The sequence below is a fragment of the Pipistrellus kuhlii genome, unplaced genomic scaffold, assembly GCF_014108245.1.
Source record: "Pipistrellus kuhlii isolate mPipKuh1 unplaced genomic scaffold, mPipKuh1.p scaffold_m20_p_48, whole genome shotgun sequence".
NCBI lineage: Eukaryota > Metazoa > Chordata > Mammalia > Chiroptera > Vespertilionidae > Pipistrellus > Pipistrellus kuhlii.
Window position 1 is genome coordinate 1,928,282 of NW_023425549.1, and position 22,360 is coordinate 1,950,641.

A 22,360-nucleotide genomic window follows, 5' to 3' on the forward strand; every position below is an offset into this window, starting at 1 on the left:
TAGAGGCTCACCCCAATGATAGCAACCAATGCCCCACCTTGGTCTGGCGCCCCCGCTGACCTGCTCCACCATCCTGCTCCGGCCGACGCCCACCATCTTCTACGCTCTGCTGCCTGCTGCTGATGTCCACCATGTTCTCCATGTACTCCCTGTATAGGATTCCCTCAGGATTGCTCACGTGTCACAGAAAGATTAAATAAGATCTGATAGGCATTCACTAACTGCCTTTTTAAAAAAAATATATATATATATATATTTTATTGATATTTTACAGAGAGGAGGAAGGGAGAGAGAGATAGAGAGCTAGAAACGTCGACGAGAGAGAAACATCGACCAGCTGCCTCTTGCACACCCCTACCGGGGATGTGCCCGCAACCAATGTACATGCCCTTGACCGGAATCGAACCTGGGACCTTTCAGTCCGCAGACCGACGCTCTACCACTGAGCCAAACCAATTTCGGCACTAACTGCCTTTTGTATTCTGGGCATTGATGGCAATATTTAGGTGATGAGTTTTAATTTTTAGGTTTGATATCAGCAAGTATTATTGATTGCATGCTGTTAGACCCTGGAATAGTAAATACAGTGGATAGAGTTTTTACTTCCTATGAAAATACTTAATGCTAATATATTTGACTTTAACATGTAAAATCGCATCTTCTCTCCTTTTTGCAGGCATGCCCAGTCCCTGGCCGCCCTGCAGGCGTACTCTCACTGGTTAGCACAGTATTGCAGTGAAGCGCATCGGCAGAACAGCCAGCAGTTTGTCACGCTCATCTCCACTACCATGGATGCAGTCACCCCTCTAATCAGCACCAAGGTCTGGAAAAAGCAAAGGCTACACCTGTTACCTACCTGAGTCTGTCTTGTCCATATACCCCTTTATTATTCTATCAAAATACTACATATTAATAGTAGTAGACTTGTCATTCTTACCACTGAAATATAACTATATGCCATTTCATGTTCCTTTTAGTTGTAAACCACTTAATGCAAATATAACTTTTATATTTTTAGTTCTCTAAGTCCCACATGAACACATGCTTATTGTGAAAAAGTAAAATATGGTTCAGAGTTAGAGACTTAAACGTGATGGTACTGTTTAATCTCTTCCTCCAAAACATTTCCCTTTCCCCAGTAAGCACTGTCCACAGTTGTGTATCCTTCAGACATGTTTCTTTTTACATTCACAAGTGAAAGTCTGTATTTAGCTGCAGATACAGCTGCTTTTGCTTAAAGGTATGCTTCGGAGACTTTTACATGTATAAGTAGCTTCAGCTTGTCAAACTGCTCGTGTTTTGTAATGGGGATATATTATAATTTCCTTATTGATGGATATTATATCCTTGTAGGATGGATTTCTGCAAGTGGAATTGCTGGGTTGAAGGTTATATCCATGTAAACTTTGATAGGTTCTATTAAGTTGTCCTCCAGCAAGTCCAGGTTGTATTATTGAGTGTATACATGCCTTTTTTTTTTTTCCTAAATAGTTATAGTCATATATAGCATTTTGTACCACTATTAACAGGATAATGTATTATTTTCCATAAATTTCTATTGTGTTTATAATTGTAATTTGTAAATAATACTCCATACATAATTTAGCCATTGCTGGACTTTTATAGCTGCCTTTTTTTAAAATTTTATTTATTTATTTTTAAAAATTATAGTTTTATTGATTTCAGAGAGGAAGGGAGAGGGGAGAGAGAGATAGAGAAATATCAGTGATGAAAGAGAATCATTGATGGGCTGCCTCCTGCATGCCCCCTACTGGGGATCGAGCCTGTAACCCTGGCATGTGCCCTTGACCAGAACAGAACCTAGGGCCCTTCCGTCTGCAGGCTGACACTATCCACTGAGCCAAACCAGCTCCAACTGACAGCTGCCATTTGAAAAAAGCCATTACAGATACTTCTGAAAAGTGTGTATTTATGACTAACTTTTTTTAAGGTAATTTCCTTAGAATAAGTGGGATTATAGTGTTAAAGGTTTTGTGCTTCTAGGAAATTGTATTAATACTAGAAGCCCAGTGCACGAAAATTCATGCACTCAGGAGGGTCCCTCAGCCCCTTTCTAATTCAATCTCAGGGGATACAGTGCGGGAGTCTCGGGGGATGTCCACCTGCCAGGTTAGGCCCGCTTCCCAGGGGATCAGGCCTAAGCTGGCAGTCAGACATCTCTCTGGCAGTTCGGGGTGCTCGGAGGATGTCCGACTAACGCTTAGGCCCGGGCCTAAGCCTGCCTAAGTTGTTAGTCAGTCATCCTTAGCACTGCTGTGAAGGCGGGAGAGATTCCTGCCACCGCTGCTGCACTGGCCAGCCATGAGCCAGCTGAGCATCTGGTGGGCAGTGCAAGAGTCATAGTGACTGGTCATTCTGCTGTTAGGGTCAGTTTGCATATTATCTTTATATAGGATTTCTTTCCTAGACATTCTATGGGCCCTTGGCTTCTTTTTGTGCTCTTTTCACCCTAGTTTTATCAACATTCGGTCTTTTTGTCTACAAAAAGTTTTCCCTTTTGTTAATTTGAACAGTACCATTATGGTACTTGAATCATGTTTTTTATTAGCATGTGAGGTAAGGAAGTAGGAGAGCCTGGCATGATAGATGATGGAGAGCAAAGGTCGGGGCGAAGATAGGTCTTGGCTTGGTTGGAACAAGAGCAGTGAGTTGAATAGACTGCAGTTGTTTGAATGAAATGCTAAGGTGTTTGCCTTGAGATTTAAGAGCTGATAGTGAAGAAATGGTTCCCTGAGTTCAAAGATGCCAGTGACTATGAATAGGAGGAACTGGAGATGGTGATCCTAGCTGGAAGGAGGAGCTGTGGTCATGGAAAAGAGTCATTTTAAAAAATGTTATTGTAATTTCTTTTTAAAAAAAAATATATTTTTATTGATTTTCAGAGAGGAAGGAAGAGGGAAAGAGAGAGAGAAACATCAATGATGAAAGAGAATCATTGATCAGCTTTCTCTTGCATGCACCCTACTGGTGATTGAGCCTGTAACCTGGACATATGCCCTTGAAGAATTGAACCTGGCCCCTTTAATCCTCAGACCAATGCTCTATCCACTGAGCAAAACCAGCCAGGGCAAGAAGATGCCTTTTTGATGGGCATCAGCATACGAAAACTCCTTTGAGATAGAGCCTGTGTGATACAGTTTGGTAGAGAACTAATTAGAACTGAATTTAGCTTGTGGCTGCGTCATCAAGGTTCTTCTAATTCCATCTCAGGATACAGTAAGCCTCCATGTCCTCTTCCCTCTTCAGGTCCAAGACAAGCTGCTGCTGTCTGCGTGCCACCTGCTGGTTTCACTGGCCACCACTGTGCGGCCCATCTTTCTGATCAGCATCCCTTCAGTGCAGAAAGTGTTCAACAGAATCACTGATGCCTCTGCTCAGCGACTTGTCGACAAGGTGAGGCCGGGGCTACCCTGGGGTCACCGCAGTGGTGCGGCTCAGCCTCAGGGAGGCTGGGAGGAAGAGGGAGGCCGTTCTTCCTGCACCCAGAGCTTACAGGCAGCCGCTGACGGCTTTCCTACACGTGCGTCACGGATGCAGCCTCCGTGCTCTCTCGCCACGTCCTTCCCATCATGGCAGACTGTGTGTGGATTCAGACATAAAAAGTTCCTCCTAGGAACAGAGCTGGCGCTGCTTTTTATTTTACTTTTTAACTAATTTATTGAGATGAGGCTTATGAGGCTTTAAGAGCTATTGATCTGGCTGGTGGTGTGAGAGCCTTTGCATTCTTTTGGTTTAAACCGTCTGTTTATTGTTGTTACATGCTTGTTTTCTGAGGGTTGAGATGCCTCAGGTAAATATATTCTCTTAAAGTCCTAGGAAGCTCAGGTTAGATGTGTAGAAACAAACAAAACGGCTGGAGTCAGAGGGGAGTCAAAGCAGTTAGGTAAGAGCACCTGGATGTGAACGAATTGCTTCGGACCAGCACCCTCTTAATAGCCTGCTCCGAGTAGCGCCTCCGCGGGCGTCAGAGGCAGCAGCAGAGAGACTGGTGAGATCAGGGACTGGGACGTTCCCGTCCGTGATGCTTCAAGGACCGGCGGTAATTATTGAGACTGGCTGGCCCTCGGCTGTGCTTCACTTTCCTTTCCTCCCTGGGTTCCCGCAGAGTCGGGCCAAAGCTCCAGGTTCAGGTTATAAGAAAGGAGCCTGGAGCCTGAGCTCAGGGTGTGTCGTGGTGCTAAAGACTGTTGTTCGTGAGTGCCTTTGGGGTCTCTTCCAGGCCCAGGTGTTGGTGTGCCGAGCCCTCTCCAACATCCTGCTGCTTCCGTGCCCAAACCTCTCGGAGAGTGAGCAGCAGTGGCCCATGCGCTCCATGAACCACGCCAACCTCATCTTCGCACTCTCCCGGGACTATCGCAGCCTGAAACCCAGTGCCGCCGCCTCTCAGAGGAAGATGCCCCTGGATGACAGTAAGTGCCCCCTGGGCAGGGGCATCCCGGGGAGATGGGTGAATTCAGTGAACACTTCAACTAGACCTGTTTCCTGAATGCAGGCTCGCTCTCGCGCTCTCTCGCTCTCTCTCTCTCGAAAAAAAAGAAAGTTATGGATTTCAGAGAGGAAGGGAGAGGGAGAGAAAGAAACATCATTGATGAGAGAGAATCATTGATTGGCTCCCTCCTACATGCCCCCTACTGGAGATTGAGCTGACCATCCTCGATTTTTCTGTTGGGGAATTGAACCATAAGCTCCTGGTTGATAGGTCAATGTTCAACCACTGAGCCACATCAGTAGGCCCTTCTCTTGTTTAAAATGTAAAAAATGAGGAAAATGTTTATTGAAGGGCTGTGGCTAAAAAAAAAAAAAAAAAATCCTGCAGTATATTGATCCATTCCAGATAGTTGCATAAGCAAGCAGGACAATTCACCTATACACACTGGGGGTAAAGAGTTTAAGAATTACTTGAAACTGTCTTTAACCTTTCTCCAAATAAATATTTCAGAGGCTTTGAAAGAGTGTGGTATCTTCACAAATGGCACTTTTAGTTGATTGTTTATATTAAAGAGGCAGAAAAATATGAATCAAGAGAACTCGATAGTTTCAGTAGAAGGTATCAGATTTCTCTGAAAAACCTTTCTGAAATAATTACTTAAAAATGCAGTCTGTTTTCACTATAAGAAAACAGTGGGACATTATTGACCAACTTATTTATAGAATGTTAACAAAAATGCTATGTGAAATGTTAGAAATGATAATAAACACTCAATGTTTAAAAAACATTACTTTTATAATTAGGAGCACTAACATTGCTCAAAAATATTAGTGGGGGGTGGGTGGATAATGGGGGGATAAGGACACATATGTAATACCTTAATCCATAAGGAAAATAAAAGGAGATATTAGAAGAGTTAAAGTAGAAAAGAAAAACTCTTAAATCTCACCAGTTTTATACTTTACAAAGTAACCATTTTAAATAGCTTGTTGAATGAAGGGCTGATTACTAAGGGTTCACTGCATAAGGGCTTGCCTGCCTTAGTGATCTTCCATCAGCAAATCTCTGGCTGTGCCAGTGTCAGCTGTCAGCGTCTGGTATTTGTCTGACCCTGAGTGTTTTACATCCATTTAATTCTCAGGTCAGCCTTATGAGTTAGGTACTGTGAATTATCCTGATTTTATCCATGAGGAAACAAGATATGGGAAGGTTAAATAACTTGCTCAGGGTTTACATACAGTTACTATAGAACCATGCTTTATAAAGTTTAATGGTCTTCCTTTCTTACTTTATATTACAACTACATCAGTCAGCATAGGCTAGGTTATGCTATGTGTGAGAAATAATCCCCAAAGCTTCGTGGCTTACTCTAGGAAAACACTTATTTCTTGTTAATTTCGCGTGTCCAGCCTGGGTCAGGGTTTGGGAAAGTTCTGCTCTTCTAGTCACTCAAGAACCCAGGCTTATGAAAGGCCCGTTTCGGTTCGTGGTTACCTGGAAGGGCTCTTGCTTAGAAGTGATGCTTATTTGCACTCATTTTGTTGGCCAGGACATATGATTCTGTGTCCATCGTTCACATAGCAGATGGAAAGTGTGATGCCACCATGTGCTGGAAATTTTGCTGAATAGGTATAATGATTTCCACAGTGAATTAAAAACATAGCATTTGTCAAGTGTGTACTGTGTGCCAGGTGTGGGCTGAGAACTTCCTACATTTCATTTAGTCTTCCCTATAGTCCATGGTTATATAGCTTATTATCCTCATTCTCCAAGAGATAAAATGAAGGCCTGGAAAGGTTTTTCTGGCTCAACTTTGAAAAATTTTCTAACCTATAGGACAGTTGAAAAAATAAGAAAATAAACAATTGTGTATCTTTCACCAGGATTCACCAATTGTTAATATATTGCCATATTTGTGTTCTTTTCTACTTACACGTACCTTTTTTTTTTTTTTTTTTTTTACACCTCACCCTTTTTACTAATTAAAATAAAATTTAAACATTAATAATAGGGCTCTAAAATTAAAAACAATTGCAAACAATGCCAATGCAAAAACTAAATTACATACATGTTATTTTCAAAACTTGAATGTCAAGAGCAAAACTCTGGCTATTAAATAATAACAACAATGCCAATGCAAAACAACAAAATGAGAAATCAGAATTATGGACATATTAATATTTTTAGCTACTAAATGAGTCTCTTTTGTTGCTGGTGTAGATTTACTCAAGTCCTTGGACTTGCTGCACAAGACTTTGCAGAAGATTGGAAGCTAACAGACGCTAGCATGAGCAGGAACATGATTAAAGAAGTAGCTTCCACTTCAGTCTTTAATTTCTTCAGATGACCCCATGCTGGCATCTCAGTCCCTTGCGTAGCTTTCAGTTTTCTTCTCCCACTTTGCTGTCGTCTGGGCAACTCTGTCCTTTTGGGTGAAGGGACACAGGAGCTTCTCTGAGTTCATTGTGATGGCGGACCTAACACTCTGGCACCCGAATTGGCTGCATTGCTCCTTCTTTCCTTTCATTTTGTGAACCCAGGGTTCGACCCCACAACACTCCGGGCCTGGATGCTGCTGCTTCGGGCCTGGCTGCTCTGGGCCTGGCTGCTGCTGCTCCGGGCCTGGCTGCTGCTGCTCCGGGTCTGGATGCTACAGGCCTTGCTGCTGCTCCGGGCCTGGCTGCTCTGGGCCTGGCTGCTCCGGGTACTTTTTCTTTTTAACTGAGGCATTTATAGTACATTGCAGACATTGGTACTTTATTCCTGAATATTTAAACTTTATTTTTTAGAACAAGATATTCTCATATATAACCCAAACACCATTAACACAACCAAACTGTGTAACATTGTTATAATAATGTCATCTACAATATATTATAGATGTGTCCACATTTTCCCTAGTCATTACCAAACTGTCCTGTGTTGCTTTTTAAAAATCCAGGATCCAATCAAGGATCATGATTGTATTTGGTTGCCACATCTTAGTCTCTTTTAATATAGAAAAGCATTCCTGTTTTTTTCTTCTTCATGATATTGACATGTTTGAAGATTTCAGGCCTATGTTTTAGTGGGATATGCTATAATCTTGTTCTCATAGCAATTTTTGGCAGAAATACTATGGTGATGTGTACTTCCTATTGCATTGCTTCATGTCAAGAATGTTAAACTCAAAGGCTAATACAAGCCAAAAAAACAAGGTTTAAGTTTACTAGGACAGTATGTGGGCTGCAAAAAAACAAAAGCTTCAGTTTTCATAGAAACAGGTTTATTTCGATAGAGACATGCTAAATATAAAGATCTGAAATAAGTGAGTCATCATTAACATAAAAAATGGAACATTTTAATAAAATTTAATAATTTTTTCTTGCACATTAACTAAACAGACACTGAATAACTGCACAAATTAATAACCGTAACACAAATAAACCTATTTTTCTTGTTCTCCAATGCGAAATATTTCCTGTTGCGCACACCAAACAAATCAGTCATGTTGCCAGGATTATTCTGAACCTTGTCTGTGATCATCGATCATCACAGCCACCCCGCAGTGGGGGGCTGTTGACTCTCCTCAGTGTACGGACCAGGATCCCACCTGTGTATGTGGCCATCTAGTGATCATCTGCCTTCATATCCAGGATCCTCTGGCCCTCTCTTTCTTCTGGACTCCTGCTGTTTGCTGGCCACTGGCTCTGTTTCCCTGTGCGCTGTATGCAGTCACTCAGTGAGCTCATACCTTAGGGTATTGTTAAAAGTTTATGTTGTCAGCGACATATACTATAATACAGCATAATAATAATTGTACCTATTGTCACAGGCCCTTTATTTAAGAATTTTATTTTTGAACACATCAGCAGTAGATGTTGTCACCCTCAAAAGTAAAACAGCTAATTATATTTGGGAATAGCAGACAATTGCAATCGAGAACAAGCAAACTATAGTTGCTAGATTTTCAATCTCCAGTCACCACATACAGTTCCTTTCTCTAGATTTCCATAAACCTGTGACTTTTTATATCCAGTTAGGTTATGTCTTATCTTTGTTCTTGTTTTGGGACATTCATTTTACGTTAGGACAAAAATTACTTTTTCTTCCCCTCATACCAAAAACTGTATCTCCATTCCTCATATCTTCTTTCATTAAAAATACACATCCTACTTTTCATATATAGTCATTTTTTTCCACCTTTGTTATTTTCTAGTTTTATTAACCCTTTTCCTGATAATTTCAATTTTTGGGTTCAAATTGACCTCCATTCTAAACACTCGTATAAAGCCTATCTAAAAACAGAAATGACCCCCACTGTTGTGGCTCAGTGATTGAGCATTGACCTATGAACCGGGAGGTCATGATTTGATTCCCTATAAGGGCACATGCCCGGATTTTGGGTTTAGTCCACCGTATGGGTGCAAGTAGAAGGCAGCCAATCAATGATATTTCTATCTCCCTCTCTCTCTAAAAATCAATAAAAACATATTGATGTTTCTGTCTCCCTCTCTCTCTAAAAATCAATAAAAACATATTTAAAAGAAAAATGATTCAAGGCAGTTGTTACAGAATAACTGCAGGCTTACTCTTAAGGATAACATAATTGCCTTGTGTTACATTAAATGAATGTAAACTACATAACATAGTTAAAATCAGCCACATGCTTTCTGGGATTATATTCATTCATGTCTTTGTGAGCTGGGATGATTAGAACAGATGGGCAGTAGGATGCCGACGTTACTGCTGAAGAGTATTGCTCATGTTGAGTAGGGAGAATGAAGATTTGAAAGATGGGACAACTAAACTATGGCAGACCTATAAATATCTTGGAAGCCACCACCAGAATTTCCGGCCCTGCAAATAATTATAAGAAATGGGGAAGTTCTAAATAAAGTTACTGCCTGGCTACAAATCTAGAAAGACAAGGCAACAGAGTATGAGCTTATCAAAGAGCGATTATAGCCTGGCCTGAGTTAGCACTGTGTGTGACAGGACAGAAAGGGTGCTTGTTCGTGTATGGCCTTTCAGCCCCTGCAGACACTTTGGTTTGCTCAGTTCACTGTGGTATAAGAGCAACGGCTTTCAAATATGTGGGGTCATTTCATAGCAAGGAATATAGTGTATATTATGGCCCATAAGTAACAAATAAGTTTAATAAATGGACATGTCTTTACTATTTTCAGTATATGCCATGCATGCACCCCATTTTGCATTTTATAAGATTATTCTATTTATATATAGATAATCTATAACCTAAATTATAGATAGAATTAAAGATATGTAATTTACATTTGTCAATATAGGCAAATATAGATACTATGTATATTTTCTACTTAAGTAAATGTTAATCATCACTCACCAATAATCTCTCACCACAGTTTGAGAACCAGGAAGTCTTTCTGTGGTAGGAGAAACTCTCCTAGGAGCTCGTGCCTGCTTCCAAAGGCCGGCCTGCTCCTTTGTCTGCATTCTCTCAGCATTGATGCTCATCGTTTGTGCAGAATTAGTTCATGCTTATTACTCAAGTGTTAACATTTTCTCTTTGGTTCATTTGTATTTTTAGCTCTTCCAACTTTTTAAACTGTTTAGAATCTTTGCTTTCAGTGAAAAGTAGAAAGCAAGCAGTTGTGACTGTTTTTAATATATTTGCATTCAATAATAAGTTAACAAAGTTATAAATACATTTCAAAATTTTTGGAAGTATATTTTTTCTCATCATAAACTTTTTTGGGGGCAAAATTAAAATGCCAAAAATGATTATACTTATTTTTAGCATTTAATGTTTATCTAATTGGAAGTGATTTAGATATTCAATGAATATCTGTTACTTAGTTTGATCTTCTTTGTATTTCTTTAAGTTACTTGTTTTTAACAATTATGCTTGGATTGGACATTAAACCAGCTAACCATTATCTTAATTTCCTAGCTGACAAATTTCATAATAGAGATAATATGAACTTATTTGACTTTTCAGTAAATCTAGGTAAAATGAAAGTAAATAATTCGAAAGACATGCCTGTTTTAATTAAACCAACAACCTGGAACTAACATTAATGTTGAATATATTCCCTGAAATTCATTTAGATTAGTTTGGACTATATTTCTGAAAGTATCCTTAATTTATATTAATGCTTAATCTTTTAAAACTCATTGAATACATTACAAATAAGTTTTGGTAATACCATTCAGAGATAGGAAGATATTACACACACACACACACACACACACACACACACATACACACAATACAAACTGATTTTTAAAAATATTAGCCATGTCTCAGGCATAAAGTTCAGAAGAATAGTTGAACCCAAATTGTGTTTTTGGCAGGTGGACTAAGTTAAGGTTACTGGTTTAGATGGCTAAAGTTTTAAAGTAAAGATTTTTAAAAATTGCATGCTGTAAGGATCCTTTTTAAAGCTCTTTTTCAAGTTACTTGTCCCTTAAAAGCTTCTGCATACTTGCCAAAACCAGTTTGGCTCAATGGATAGAGCATCGGTCTGCAGACTGAAAGGTCCCGGGTTCGATTCCGGTCAAGGGCATGTACCTGGGTTGCGGGCACATCTCCAGTAGAGGATGTGCAAAAGGCAGCTGATGGATGATTCTCTCTCATCCTCTCTGTAAAAAATCAATAAAATAAATTAAAAAAAAAAAAAAAGATTCTGCATACCAACCAAAGGATTCATTTCATTGTCTCCCAGAGGAGTGGAATTCTCTCTTTAAGGGTGCCCCTTAAGGTGGACTAATTTAAAACAATTAGTTATGGCCATTGTAATCCCAAACAGAAAGAGGTACTCACCAGGAAGAGCAGTGTCTTGATAAGAACAGAAAGGATAAAACCTTTATTACTATTATTTTGGTTAATTCTCATCTGATGATATTTTTTTCATTGATTGGTTGCCTCCAGCACACAACCGGGATCGAACCTACAATCGTGGTATGTGCCCTGAGACCCTTCGTTGTCTGGGCTGACACTCTTAACTCCTGACCACTCCAGCCAGGGTAGTTTGAAACCTTTAAATAGGTCCCAGATAAAGTGAGAGAGCTTAACTAAAGGGAGGGAGCTGGGCATCTTACACATTCATCTAACCAAAAGGAAAAAAAAAAACAGTTCGTGGAAGTGTAGAGCCCAAAAGGCTCAAGGGGATGCCTCCCCTAGTATTGGGGGTCGTTAGGTCCTCAGGGGTTTGTCTCCTTTGGGTCTCACTTCTGACACCACATAATGTCATCTCAAGAATAAACAGCCAGTTATTGTATCAGCAAAATGTGATTAGGGAGTAGCAGAGAATTGCAATATGGAACAAGAAAAATGTAGCAAGCTGCAGGCAAGTTCGAAGAGACAAAGGCTAAGTCAGCTTTTATTAGCTTTTAGGAGGAAACTAGGGTGGGGAGGGTTGTTCTGAACTGAAGTTCATTGTAGGAGAACAAGAGTTTGAGGTGGTAGCAGTTTCTCTCTCATTTGGTGCAAGTGGGGGTTAGTGCATTATTGCTGGGGCAGGGAGGGATCTTTTTCTCTTGAAAGCAGATGAAATTGCTAATGAAAAATGACTTCCTTTGTCAAAATAATTCTTACCTTCTTTCTGCTGGTTATGTAGGCTGCAACTAGTGGTGCATGTGTGAGAGGTCCCCCTTCAGGGCTTCCCAGCACGTTGTGAAGTGAGGTTACTTTATTTCATGATGTGCGTGGCAATGCTGTGTGGATTACCAGGCGAGGGCCAGATTTGGAGTTGAAGGAGAGTGTTTGATCTGCATGTGCCCGTTCTTGCCTGTGGTAATTACTATGACCCTGGTTTTCTCTCCAGTTCGTTCACCATTTTAGAGGCTTAAGTCTAAGGCACCTAACCTGAGGCTACATTTGATCTTTCCTTCTCTGTGGACTTGTTTCTGGTGGGTAGAAGCAGGATAGAGGGACAAACTGAGCGGGCACCTGGAGTTCTGACAGTAAAAAAGGGGGGGAGGAAGGAAAGGTAGGAAAGGAGAGGGGAGGAACTGGAGAGAGAGAAAAAATCAAGAGAGACTATTCCCGTGTCACTGTGACTATGTCTGTGTCACTGTCCTCTAACTACCCTTGCAGATCTCTTCTCCTTCCCTTATGTTACTCTTAATCGTCAGACAAGTCATAACATGCAACTTAATCTTGCTTTGCAGCCAAAGTGATTATCCACCAGACACTTAGTGTCTTAGAAGATATCGTGGAGAGCATCTCCGGGGAATCTACCAAGTCCCGGCAGATCTGCTACCAGTCACTGCAGGAATCCGTTCAGGTCTCCCTGGCCCTCTTTCCAGCTTTCATCCATCAGTCAGGTAGGAGCTGGCCGCAGGCTGCATAGGGGGCCAGTCACTGCTTAGCTCTGTAGAGCGCCCCCGTCAGCAGTTCAGGCATTGACTGAAGGCAGAGGGCAGTGAGGTTTATGTGGGGGTCTGGGGCTCAGGCCCCAGGGAACCTTCACGTGGGCTTTGCACCTGTGTCAGGTGGCACTGAGTTACTTGCCTCGTTTTTATTTTGAAGGCTTTGCCTTCTCCCGTGTGGAGCTAAATGGCTGAGAGTAAAGGGGCGTTCATTATACAGGAGAGGAAAGAGACCTTTTTTCCACAAATGCTATTTACTTACACACATGGCAAGGTGGGTCTGCTGCACCCCGCTCTGCTGTTGTCACTAAGGGTTCTGTCTAGCTCTGCAGGTATGTGAGAGCATTTACAGTGGTAGGAGATATTGGGGGTTTCTGAGTCAGCAAAAATTCACTGATTGCCTTTTGTAAGCAGTTTGTGTGGTTGGAGCTGAAACATACTACACAAGATGGTTGTTTAGACCTGGAAGTGAAACTACATTAAATGGAACCAATCTTTTCTGGCATTAATGTATTTAATGGATGAGGGTCAAGCCATCTGAATATATCTTCATTGTCCACTTAGTCATTTAATCCTGACTTAACCCTCACTGCAGGGTTGTTGGTCACAGAGAGAAACTGCTGCAGCACTTTGGTGTCGACCCTATTGAATAGTCCCATCAGTGTGTGTGCAAAACACTCCATCTGCAGTGAAAACGCTGAACTCGGCTGGGCCTGAGCGGGGAGGGAGGCTCCATTTCCTGTCTGGAGCCATCAGCAGAGGCTCACTACACCAGAGCTGTTTTCTCAGCATGTCCCTAATCATTTCCCACTTTCCGTCACCAGCTCTGATGGTGTTGGGGAAATTTCTTCAGCAGGAAGCCTTAGAGAGATGATAGAGCAGATTGCAAGAGGAAGTCTGTCAAGCCAGAGGCTTCCGTTTATCCCTGTGTGCAGGCCTCTGATCATTTGCTTTGTCCTTTGTTTAGATGTGACTGATGAGATGCTGAGCTTTTTCCTCACTTTGTTTCGAGGCCTTAGAGTACAGATGGGTGTGCCTTTCACTGAACAGATCATACAGACTTTCCTCAATATGTTTACCAGGTAACCACACACTTGTTGTCCATGGTTTTCAAATTTCAAGGGGAAGTGGTAGGGCCCAGCTACGAAGTGTGGGACTTTTTGCTCCTCTTCTTCACTTGCCACAGTGTTGGTGTCATGCTGGTCCCAGAGAAACATTCCTTGGCTACTGTGTGGTTTCTTTGTCTGCAGAGAACAACTAGCCGAGAGCATCCTCCACGAAGGCAGCACTGGCTGCCGGGTGGTGGAGAAGTTCCTGAAGATCCTGCAGGTGGTGGTACAGGAGCCCGGCCAGGTGTTCAAGCCCTTCCTCCCCAGCATCATCTCCCTGAGCATGGAGCAGGTGTATCCCATCATCGCCGAGGTATGCGGCTCGGCTTGTCTCCTCCAATTGGGGAGGGAATGAAATAGTAAGGAAAAGGAATTGTGTTCTAAAGTTAATTTGTTATTTTATTTTATTTTATTTATTTATTTATTTATTTATTTATTTATTTATTTATTTATTATTTGTATTTATTTTTCTAAGAAAGAGTGCCTTTAGCCCTAACGGGTTTGGCTCAGTGGATAGAGTGTTGGCTTGCAGACTAAAGGGTCCCTGGTTCGATTCCGGTCAAGGGCATGTACCTTGGTTGTGGGCATATTTCTAGTGGGGGGTGTGCAGGAGGCAGCTAATTAATGTTTCTCTCTCATCGATGTTTCTAATTCTCTATCCTTCTCCCTTTTACAGAGAGGACTCTGTAAAAATTTAATAAAATATATTAAAAAAAAAAAAAAAGAATGCCTTTAGCTTGGTACAATATTTTTATATTGGTTGAGTTAGTTAGACCTAGTCTAGTGTAAGCAAGGTTAATTGGTAAAGATCAACCTCCCTGGCAAACAGTTTATAACTTTAGGTGAATATATAGTTTTCTACAGCAAACATTGTAACAATAGAGCAGATTGCAAGAGGAAGTCTGTTAAGCCAGAGGCCTGGTGCATGAAATTCCCGCCACTGCTACTGCACTTGCCAACCTGTGAGCCCAGCTTCTTCCTGGAGGGCGTTCCCCCTGTGAGAACGCACTGACCATCAGGGGGAAGCTCCTGCATCAAGTGTCTGCTCCCTGGTGGTCAGTGTGTGTCATAGCAACCGGTTATTCCTCTGTTTGGTTGATTTGCATATGAGCCTTTTATTATATAGGACACATGTGTCAAACACAAGGCCCGCGGGCCAAATCCGTCCCGCCAGGCCTTGCAATGTGGCCCGCACTGCGCTGTCATCACTGCACTCCGCTGCGTTTCCATCATAATGACAGTTTATGATTGTTCAGTAAACCATTCGGCCCGCGATTTAGGCTGGATTTTAGATTTTGGCCCCTTCTCTGATTGAGTTCGACACCCCTAATATAGGATGTACTTTTTCTATCAAGAGCATTCATGATCTCCAGGATACAAGGCAAGTTTTCAGAACGATCCAAAGCTTTCCTTGTTACAGCAAGCCTCTGTTCTTCCTGAAGAACAGATGGACACAGCATGACAAGATCCAGAATGAGTAGATTAACTAAATTTTATGTAATAGTTCCGTAAATAAGAGCTAACCTTTTAACTGTCTAAATTAAGGCTTAAGTGAATCCACTTGCTTTGCATCATTAAACACACGTGGGCCCTATAATGATTCCTGCCTTGGAAGCTCATGCCTTCTGTCTCAATTTTTTCTTAATCAGCTGAATTAAATATATCAGGGCCTTATCATTTTGAATTCTCCAGACCCATCTGGAATAATGTGACCCGCCATGCCCTCTAGTGACTTGGAGGTTTTTGTTCAAATTAGAAAATATTGCCGAGCAGACTGCCTCCCACTCATCTCCTCATCCCAGAATCCCAGCTGCCAGTGAAAAAGGAGACAGGCCTAGAGAGCAGTCAGCCCTGCAGGCTGCTCCCCTCCCTCTCAGAGGTGCTGCCTCCCCCAGACCCTCTGAGGCTTCTTTCTGTGGCTCCTAAGTGCCCCTGAAGCCCACTTTCTATGGAGGGTAGATCTGCTTTAAGGTTTCTTACTTGTCTCTAGCGTCTGAGTTATATAAGATCAGCAGGTTAGTTGCACAGCATTGTTTATCCTGGGAAAAGGAACAACTACCAAGACTATGATAGATGAGATGAGCTGCTTTCTGAACAGAGACGCCATTTTCCTAATTGTTCTTCCATTTAATAGCCTTTTCTGAGCTTGAAAACCTGAGTGTTTCCATCGGAAAAGGGCCCCTTGGCACGACCCAGGCATTCTGTCTCAGGCAGCCCGTCTCTGCCAAGTACTCTTGATCTGACCCGCTGATAGGACAGGTGTGGGTGGGAAGCTGGCCGCTTGCTGTGCCAGGCATCGGTGAGACCTCTGTGGCTCTGGGCCTGGGGTGTGAGTGAGTCCTGAGCCGCGAGAGGGGAAGGTTTGACGGTCCCTGTGTGTCTCTGCAGCGCCCCTCCCCTGACGTGAAGGCTGAGCTGTTCGAGCTCCTTTTCCGGACACTCCATCACAACTGGAGGTACTTCTTCAAGTCCACTGTCCTGGCGAGTGTCCAGAGGGGGGCTGCCGAGGAGCAGATGGAGAACGAGCCTCAGTTCAGTGCCATCATGCAGGTAACGTAGAAGAGCTGCTGAGGTTGCCTGTGGCCCGAGAACAGACAGGCCTCGTTCGGGACCCCTGGGTCCGGTGCTGTCAGTCCTTGGCTTCTCTGACGCTCAGTACCTTTTCCTAACGTGCCCACTTCGACAAGTACCGCCTCCGAAGCCTGTAGTGCGGCCTCTCAGCACTGTGCACTTAGTTCACTTCTCAGAACCTCAGTCTCCAGGTGTCAGTGGGATGACATGGCATCCGCATCACAGGCTGTCTTTACGGGAAGCCAGCTGACTCGGAGTTTCTGGAGGAGGGGCCCCTGCCGCATCTGTAGAGAGGATTCTGGCTAGGACAGAATTGGGAGAAGCGCTGCCTGTGCCTCGGGTCCCTCTCAGATCAGGTGTGACTGTTAAGCCTAGGGAGCGGGCTCTCGGGGGCGGCCACACCTGCTGTGGAAGACGAGGCCTCCCCTTAAATGGCCGCAGCTGTCCGTGCTGCTCGGGCTCTGCACTCAGTGCATACAGACAATCCGTGTTCCAAGTCTAGGCTAAAGTGCAAGGTTTTCTTTTGTTTTTTCAGTGCTTGCTTTTCCTCACCCTTCAGCTCCCACCAGCACACATGCACCCAGACCCCTTGTGTGGGGATCTCTCTGGAAAAGCCCCTGCCTACCCCGGGCTTCCTGCAATCACTTCGCTGAACTTCCATCGCCAGCTCCCAACTCGGGCTTCGGTGTGGAGTGCTAAGTGTTTGCCTCCTCTGCCTTCCTCTTAACCTCTGTCCTCGCTTTGAAGCCTGGTAGACAGTATTGGTAAAAGCCACGTTGGAAAATAGTTTCCACCGCTAAGTATTTTACCCAAGACACATGAAAACATACATTCACCTGTGCACAGGAATTTACAGTGGCTTTTAAAAATATTTCCTAAAGCAAATCAAATACCTGTTGCTGGTAGTGAGTAAATAGTGATGCATGCATGTAAGAGCCTGCTGCTCAACAATACAAAGGAACATATTGCCCTGGTCGGGTGGGTGGCTCAGACAGTTGGAGTATCATTGCATACACAAAAGGGTTGCGGGTTCGATTCCCAGTCGGGGCACATAGCTGGGTTGTGGATTTGATTCCCCACTGGAGGCATACAAGAGGCAACTGATAGATGTTTCTCTCTCACATTGATGTTTTTTTTCTCTCCTCTTCCCTCCCTCCCTCCTTCTCTGTCTCCTCTCACCTTCAAATCAATAAACATATCCTCAGGTAAGGATTAAAAGAAAGAAAGAAACAGCCTTAGCTGGTTTGGCTTACCGTGTTTCCCCGAAAATAAAACATCCTCCAAAAATAAGACCTACTTACAGGTTTCCTTCTGAGTGAAATATAAGGCATCCCCCTGAAAATAAGGCCCCCCCCCCTAGGCTCTGTCACAGAATGCTATTGCTACACATGAGAGATTTGGTCCACTGATTCTGAAAGAAATGGAGTCACAAGAAATTCACCAGGAAATTCAGGAATTGGATTGTTATTATGATGTTCCAGATGATGATGACATGATTGTCATTGAATAAATGAGTAAATTCTTGATACTGTAGGATTCACAGTTTGTCTGGTTTGTGTTGACAACTACCGTACTACCATACCGTATACAGGTAATAAATTTCCTTTATTTTCATTTAACAATAAATGTGTACCGTATTCTTCTTCATGGAAAAATATGACATCCCCTGAAAATAAGACCTAGCGCATCTTTGGGAGCAAAAATTAATATAAGACACTGTCTTATTTTCGGGGAAACAGGGTAGTAGATAGAGCATTGGCCCTCGGACTTGAGGGTCCTGGGTTCAATTCCTGTCAAGGGCATATACCTAATCAGTGTGTCTCTCTCACATTGATGTTTCGCTCTGTCTCTTCCTCTCCGAAAAAATCAATGGAGAAATATCCTCAGGTGATATTTAATTTAAAAAAAAAAGGAACGTACTAACGGCAGTGTAAATACATTATGTTACTTTATGGTAGGTGAAGAAGCTGGATTCAGAAGGCTGTCTACAATTCAAGCATGTCAAACTCGCGGTCAATGGGCCACATGCCTCATTTATTTAAGCAAGTTTGACACGCTTGGCATGATTGCATTCTATTATGTTCTGGAAGAGGCAGGCCTCGGACAGGAAATGAGCAGTGGTTGCCTGAGGCTGGAGGGAACTTTGAGGAGCTGAAGGTTCTTATCTCCATTGTGATGGTGGTTAACACTGGGTGTGTGGGTCAGAATTATATAAAGGTGACCCTCAGAGTGGGGTGGTGGGAGGATTTTACTCTGTGTTAGACTTAGTAAACCACACTTGAAAAATGAATGGAAGCCAGTGGGCATAGAGATCACTGCAGCAGGAGTTGCAAGACCCTTGTAGCTTAGGACAGAATGAAAAGGCCGTCCCTGGCTTATTCTGGGGGGTGTCCTGCACATGACTGGTCTGCCTATCATTGGCCTGCCCCACTCTCCCCGTCTTCATCGGCACAAGGCTCTTTGTGGTGTGTTTGTGCTTTTTGTTTTGTTTTTGTTTTTTGTGGGGGAGGTTCTAACTTTTACAGCCCAGAAATTGCAAAGCAGTTTAAAAATTTACTATTGCTTACGGTAATTCTAAGACAGAGGCAGCTGGTTATGACGAGCCTCTAAGGATTTTGTTTTGTAAGACCTGGGATACCAGGGAGAGGGCTTATGGGAGTTGTGAGTGGTTGGCTTGAGGGGAGGCTTAGCTGTTTGTCTTAGTTTTTAGCTTTTTGCTTCAAAGATAAGTCTTCCTGAAGGAGTCTAGAGGTTCATTACAAAAGATGTAGGATGAGGATGTGAGGGCGATCTGGCTGTGACATGTCACCCCATTGATCGCCAGGGTTGATTCGGCTGATATGGCTGGCTAGGCGGGTGTCCCCTCCTCCCTCACCGACCCATGTGCGTCCTCCCGAAGCTGTGTGCTCGGTCAAAGAGCGTGGCGTTCCCCCCGGGGAGAGAACCGGTGTTTGGTCCAGGGCGTATGAGTAGCTGCGCCCCCCCGCTGGAGCCTCCGAACAAGCTCTCACAGGGTGGGGTGGGGCCAGAAGAAGTCGGGCCCCGTGGAAGGACTTAGGAGACAAGACTCCATGGACCATTCCTGAGACCTGGCGGTGCAGAGGAGCCCCCCCGGGTATCTCCTCCTCGTGGGGAGGGTGCCCAGAGGGCCTGGCGGTGTTCTGTGCTGCCAGTAGAACGGTGGTCTTATTTCTTGGACAGGCTTTTGGACAGTCCTTTCTGCAGCCTGACATCCACCTATTTAAACAAAACCTCTTCTACTTGGAGACACTCAACACCAAGCAGAAGCTGTACCACAAGGTGAGTGCCCATTTCCCAGAAGGCTCCTCATCCTCGGCGCTGGCCCTGGGCGGACCCGGAGAGGCCCCCAGCCCCGGCCGCCACGTCACTCTGGCTCTTCCGCAGAAGGTCTTCCGGACCACCATGCTGTTCCAGTTTGTGAACGTGCTGCTGCAGGTGCTGGTGCACAAGTCCCACGACCTCCTGCAGGAGGAGATCGGGGTCGCCATCTACAACATGGCCTCTGTGGACTTCGACGGCTTCTTCGCAGCCTTCCTCCCCGAGTTCCTGAGCGGCTGTGCCGGCGTGGATGCCAACCAGAAAAACGTGCTGGGCCGGAACTTCAAGATGGATCGGGTGAGGAGAGAGGCCAGGCTGCAGGGAGGGCGGTGCGGGCGGGGCAGGCTGCCTTCCTGTGTGGTTTAACCCCTGTGGCTTCGAGGCAGCGCGTGCTTTTCTTAGACTCGGCTCCTGTTTTCCAAAGTCTTTCTTCCCTGGCACCTACCTGTTGGCTCCGGGGCTCAAAGCTTCAGCCACTGGGTTGCCTTTCTTTCCTAGAGCAGCGGTCGCCAGCCTTTCGGACCTCACGGGCCACCAGGTCCGCAGACCACCAGCTGGCGACCGCTGCCCTGGAGTCCAAATTCTGATATTCAGCGATCAGATTCTCCCGATGCCGTTATCAGTGGGTTCCACATTTAGTCATGCCTCAGAGCTCCTGGTACTTAACACACAGACAGTGATACCTGTGCTCCACCAGGACGTTCAGGCTGGAATTTGGAAGCCGCTGGTTTAAGAGACCCGCTGGTATGTTTTCTTGAGGAGGACGTAAAGGATCCCTCACTCACTCACTGTCTGGTTGAAGCCAGCTCCTCGCAGGGCCTGGGCAGGGTGGGCACCATCTCTGCCTTCATAAAGCACTGTTGGGAAGCCTGACACAGACCTTACTGGCTTTCTGATGCATGGGCCCTGTTAACCCCATTCCCAGGCGAACCCATGCTCAGAAAGGCCAGCCGGCAGTTGGCAGGTACAGAACTAGGGAATGGGAGAGAGGGGCCGGGCCGGGCCCGGCGCTCTGGCTGCAGGGGCTGCGTGCACTGTCCACAGCTGGTGGGCAGGGCTCTGAGAGCTCAGCGGAGGGGCGCGGACCTGCCCCTAGGAGCCAGGAAACGGACGGCTGAGGGCTTTGGGCAGAGGCAGGCCTTGCGCTGCAGCTTGAAGAGGAGGGAGGGGGCGGCTGGAGGTGCCTCGCTCTTCCCTGAGCCCCCGCCAGCGGAGCTTCAGGTGGAGCTGCCCACGCTGTGGCAGGGAGCCACTGGCGTTGCTCAGGCTTTGCTGGGTGGTCCAGCATCTGTATTCACGCTGTAAAGATGAGGTGCAGCCTCGGCCCCCTCCTAGTGCCACCTGGTAGGGTGTGGGTTCAGCTGCAAGGATCCCTCTCTTCGCCGTCTGTGGTGGTTAGCAGGTGAGATTACAAGTACAGGTGGGCTCCTGCCAGGTGTCGCCCTTAAGTGGCAGGCCTGCCTGGAGCACTGGGAAGAGAGTCTGTGGACATGCTGGACAGGACTCGGTGGGGGAGACACTGGCAGCCTGACCAGTGCCCCTTTCCCTCCGCCTTGTCACTGAGGCCGGCTTCCCAACCTCCGCGCCTCCGAGCCTGGCCGTGCACACGAGGGCAGCCTCGCCCTCTCTCCCCGCGGTGCCTGTGCGCTCACGCGTGCGGGAGGGAGCGGAAGTGGCCCGTTGCGTACTCGAGTGCGCCCTGGGGTGGGAGTGCTGGTGGGCGGGTGGGTGACGGGGTGCTGGGTGCGGCCAGGCTGTAGCTGTGCCCATGCCTTCCAGGACCTGCCCTCGTTCACCCAGAATGTGCACAGGCTGGTCAACGACCTGCGCTACTACAGACTCTGCAACGACAGCCTGCCGCCCGGCACCGTGAAGCTCTAGGCGCCCTCCCGGACGAGCCTCGGGGACCCCTCGGACTCACACACCTGAGCAGCCGGCCCGCCCTCCGCCCTCCACGCAGCTCTCCCACTGCCCAGCACTGGCAGGAGAGCTCGGGCGTCTGCGCAGACGGAGGGCATGTGGCCCGCACCAGGAGAGCCCGCGGCTGCTCTGCGCAGGTCATCACATGTCAGTCATGACACAAACGCCAAGGACCGCTGGGACAGTGCCACCTTCTCACATTCCACCCCTGCCCCCTCCGGCCTCGTCGCCACGGAGAGAGGTGACGTTGGAATTTTGGCACTTCCACCACCCCTTCCCCCGATGGCCTTGAAGTCTCTGCTCTGGGTTAGAGATGGGCAGACTCAAGAGACTTTTTTGTTTTCTCATCATTCCATTGTGATACTAAGAGACTAAGAAGCTTAATGAAAAAATAAAAAGCTATGTTGTTGTCATAGAAATGCTGGTGAGGGGGCTCCTTCAGGCCGAGCCCTCCGGGCTGGCGTCCGGGGGGGCTGTCCTGGGCAGGGGCAGAGGACCATCTTGCCGGGGCCTGAGCGCCCCCCACCCCGCCCCCCTCTTCTGGATGCCATCCTGCTAACCCTGGTGGGGATGCGGAGTTCTCATTGCTCATAATCAGACAGCAGGGAACTTCATGTCGCTGACGGGTAACCTAAGG

At 45.4% G+C, this 22,360-nt stretch overlaps 1 protein-coding gene across 6 annotated transcripts in view; it reads left to right on the forward strand.

Annotated features, from left to right (window-relative positions):
* XPO6 (exportin 6) overlaps positions 1–22,138 on the forward strand; it is a 120,474-nt gene extending 98,336 nt beyond the window's left edge. For 4 of the 6 annotated variants that reach the window (XM_036412841.2, XM_036412848.2, XM_045572519.1 and 1 more), the window contains 10 exons: positions 677–821; positions 3,268–3,414; positions 4,241–4,430; positions 12,584–12,739; positions 13,752–13,866; positions 14,035–14,206; positions 16,282–16,443; positions 19,666–19,764; positions 19,870–20,100; positions 21,557–22,138. In XM_036412841.2, the coding sequence (XP_036268734.1) occupies positions 677–821; positions 3,268–3,414; positions 4,241–4,430; positions 12,584–12,739; positions 13,752–13,866; positions 14,035–14,206; positions 16,282–16,443; positions 19,666–19,764; positions 19,870–20,100; positions 21,557–21,676 (1,537 nt within the window). In that variant the 3' untranslated portion in view covers positions 21,677–22,138. The remainder of the gene's footprint in view (positions 1–676; positions 822–3,267; positions 3,415–4,240; positions 4,431–12,583; positions 12,740–13,751; positions 13,867–14,034; positions 14,207–16,281; positions 16,444–19,665; positions 19,765–19,869; positions 20,101–21,556) is intronic. The other 2 variants (XM_036412847.2, XM_036412842.2) reach the window with 1 other exon arrangement.
* The last annotated feature ends 222 nt before the right edge of the window (positions 22,139–22,360 follow it).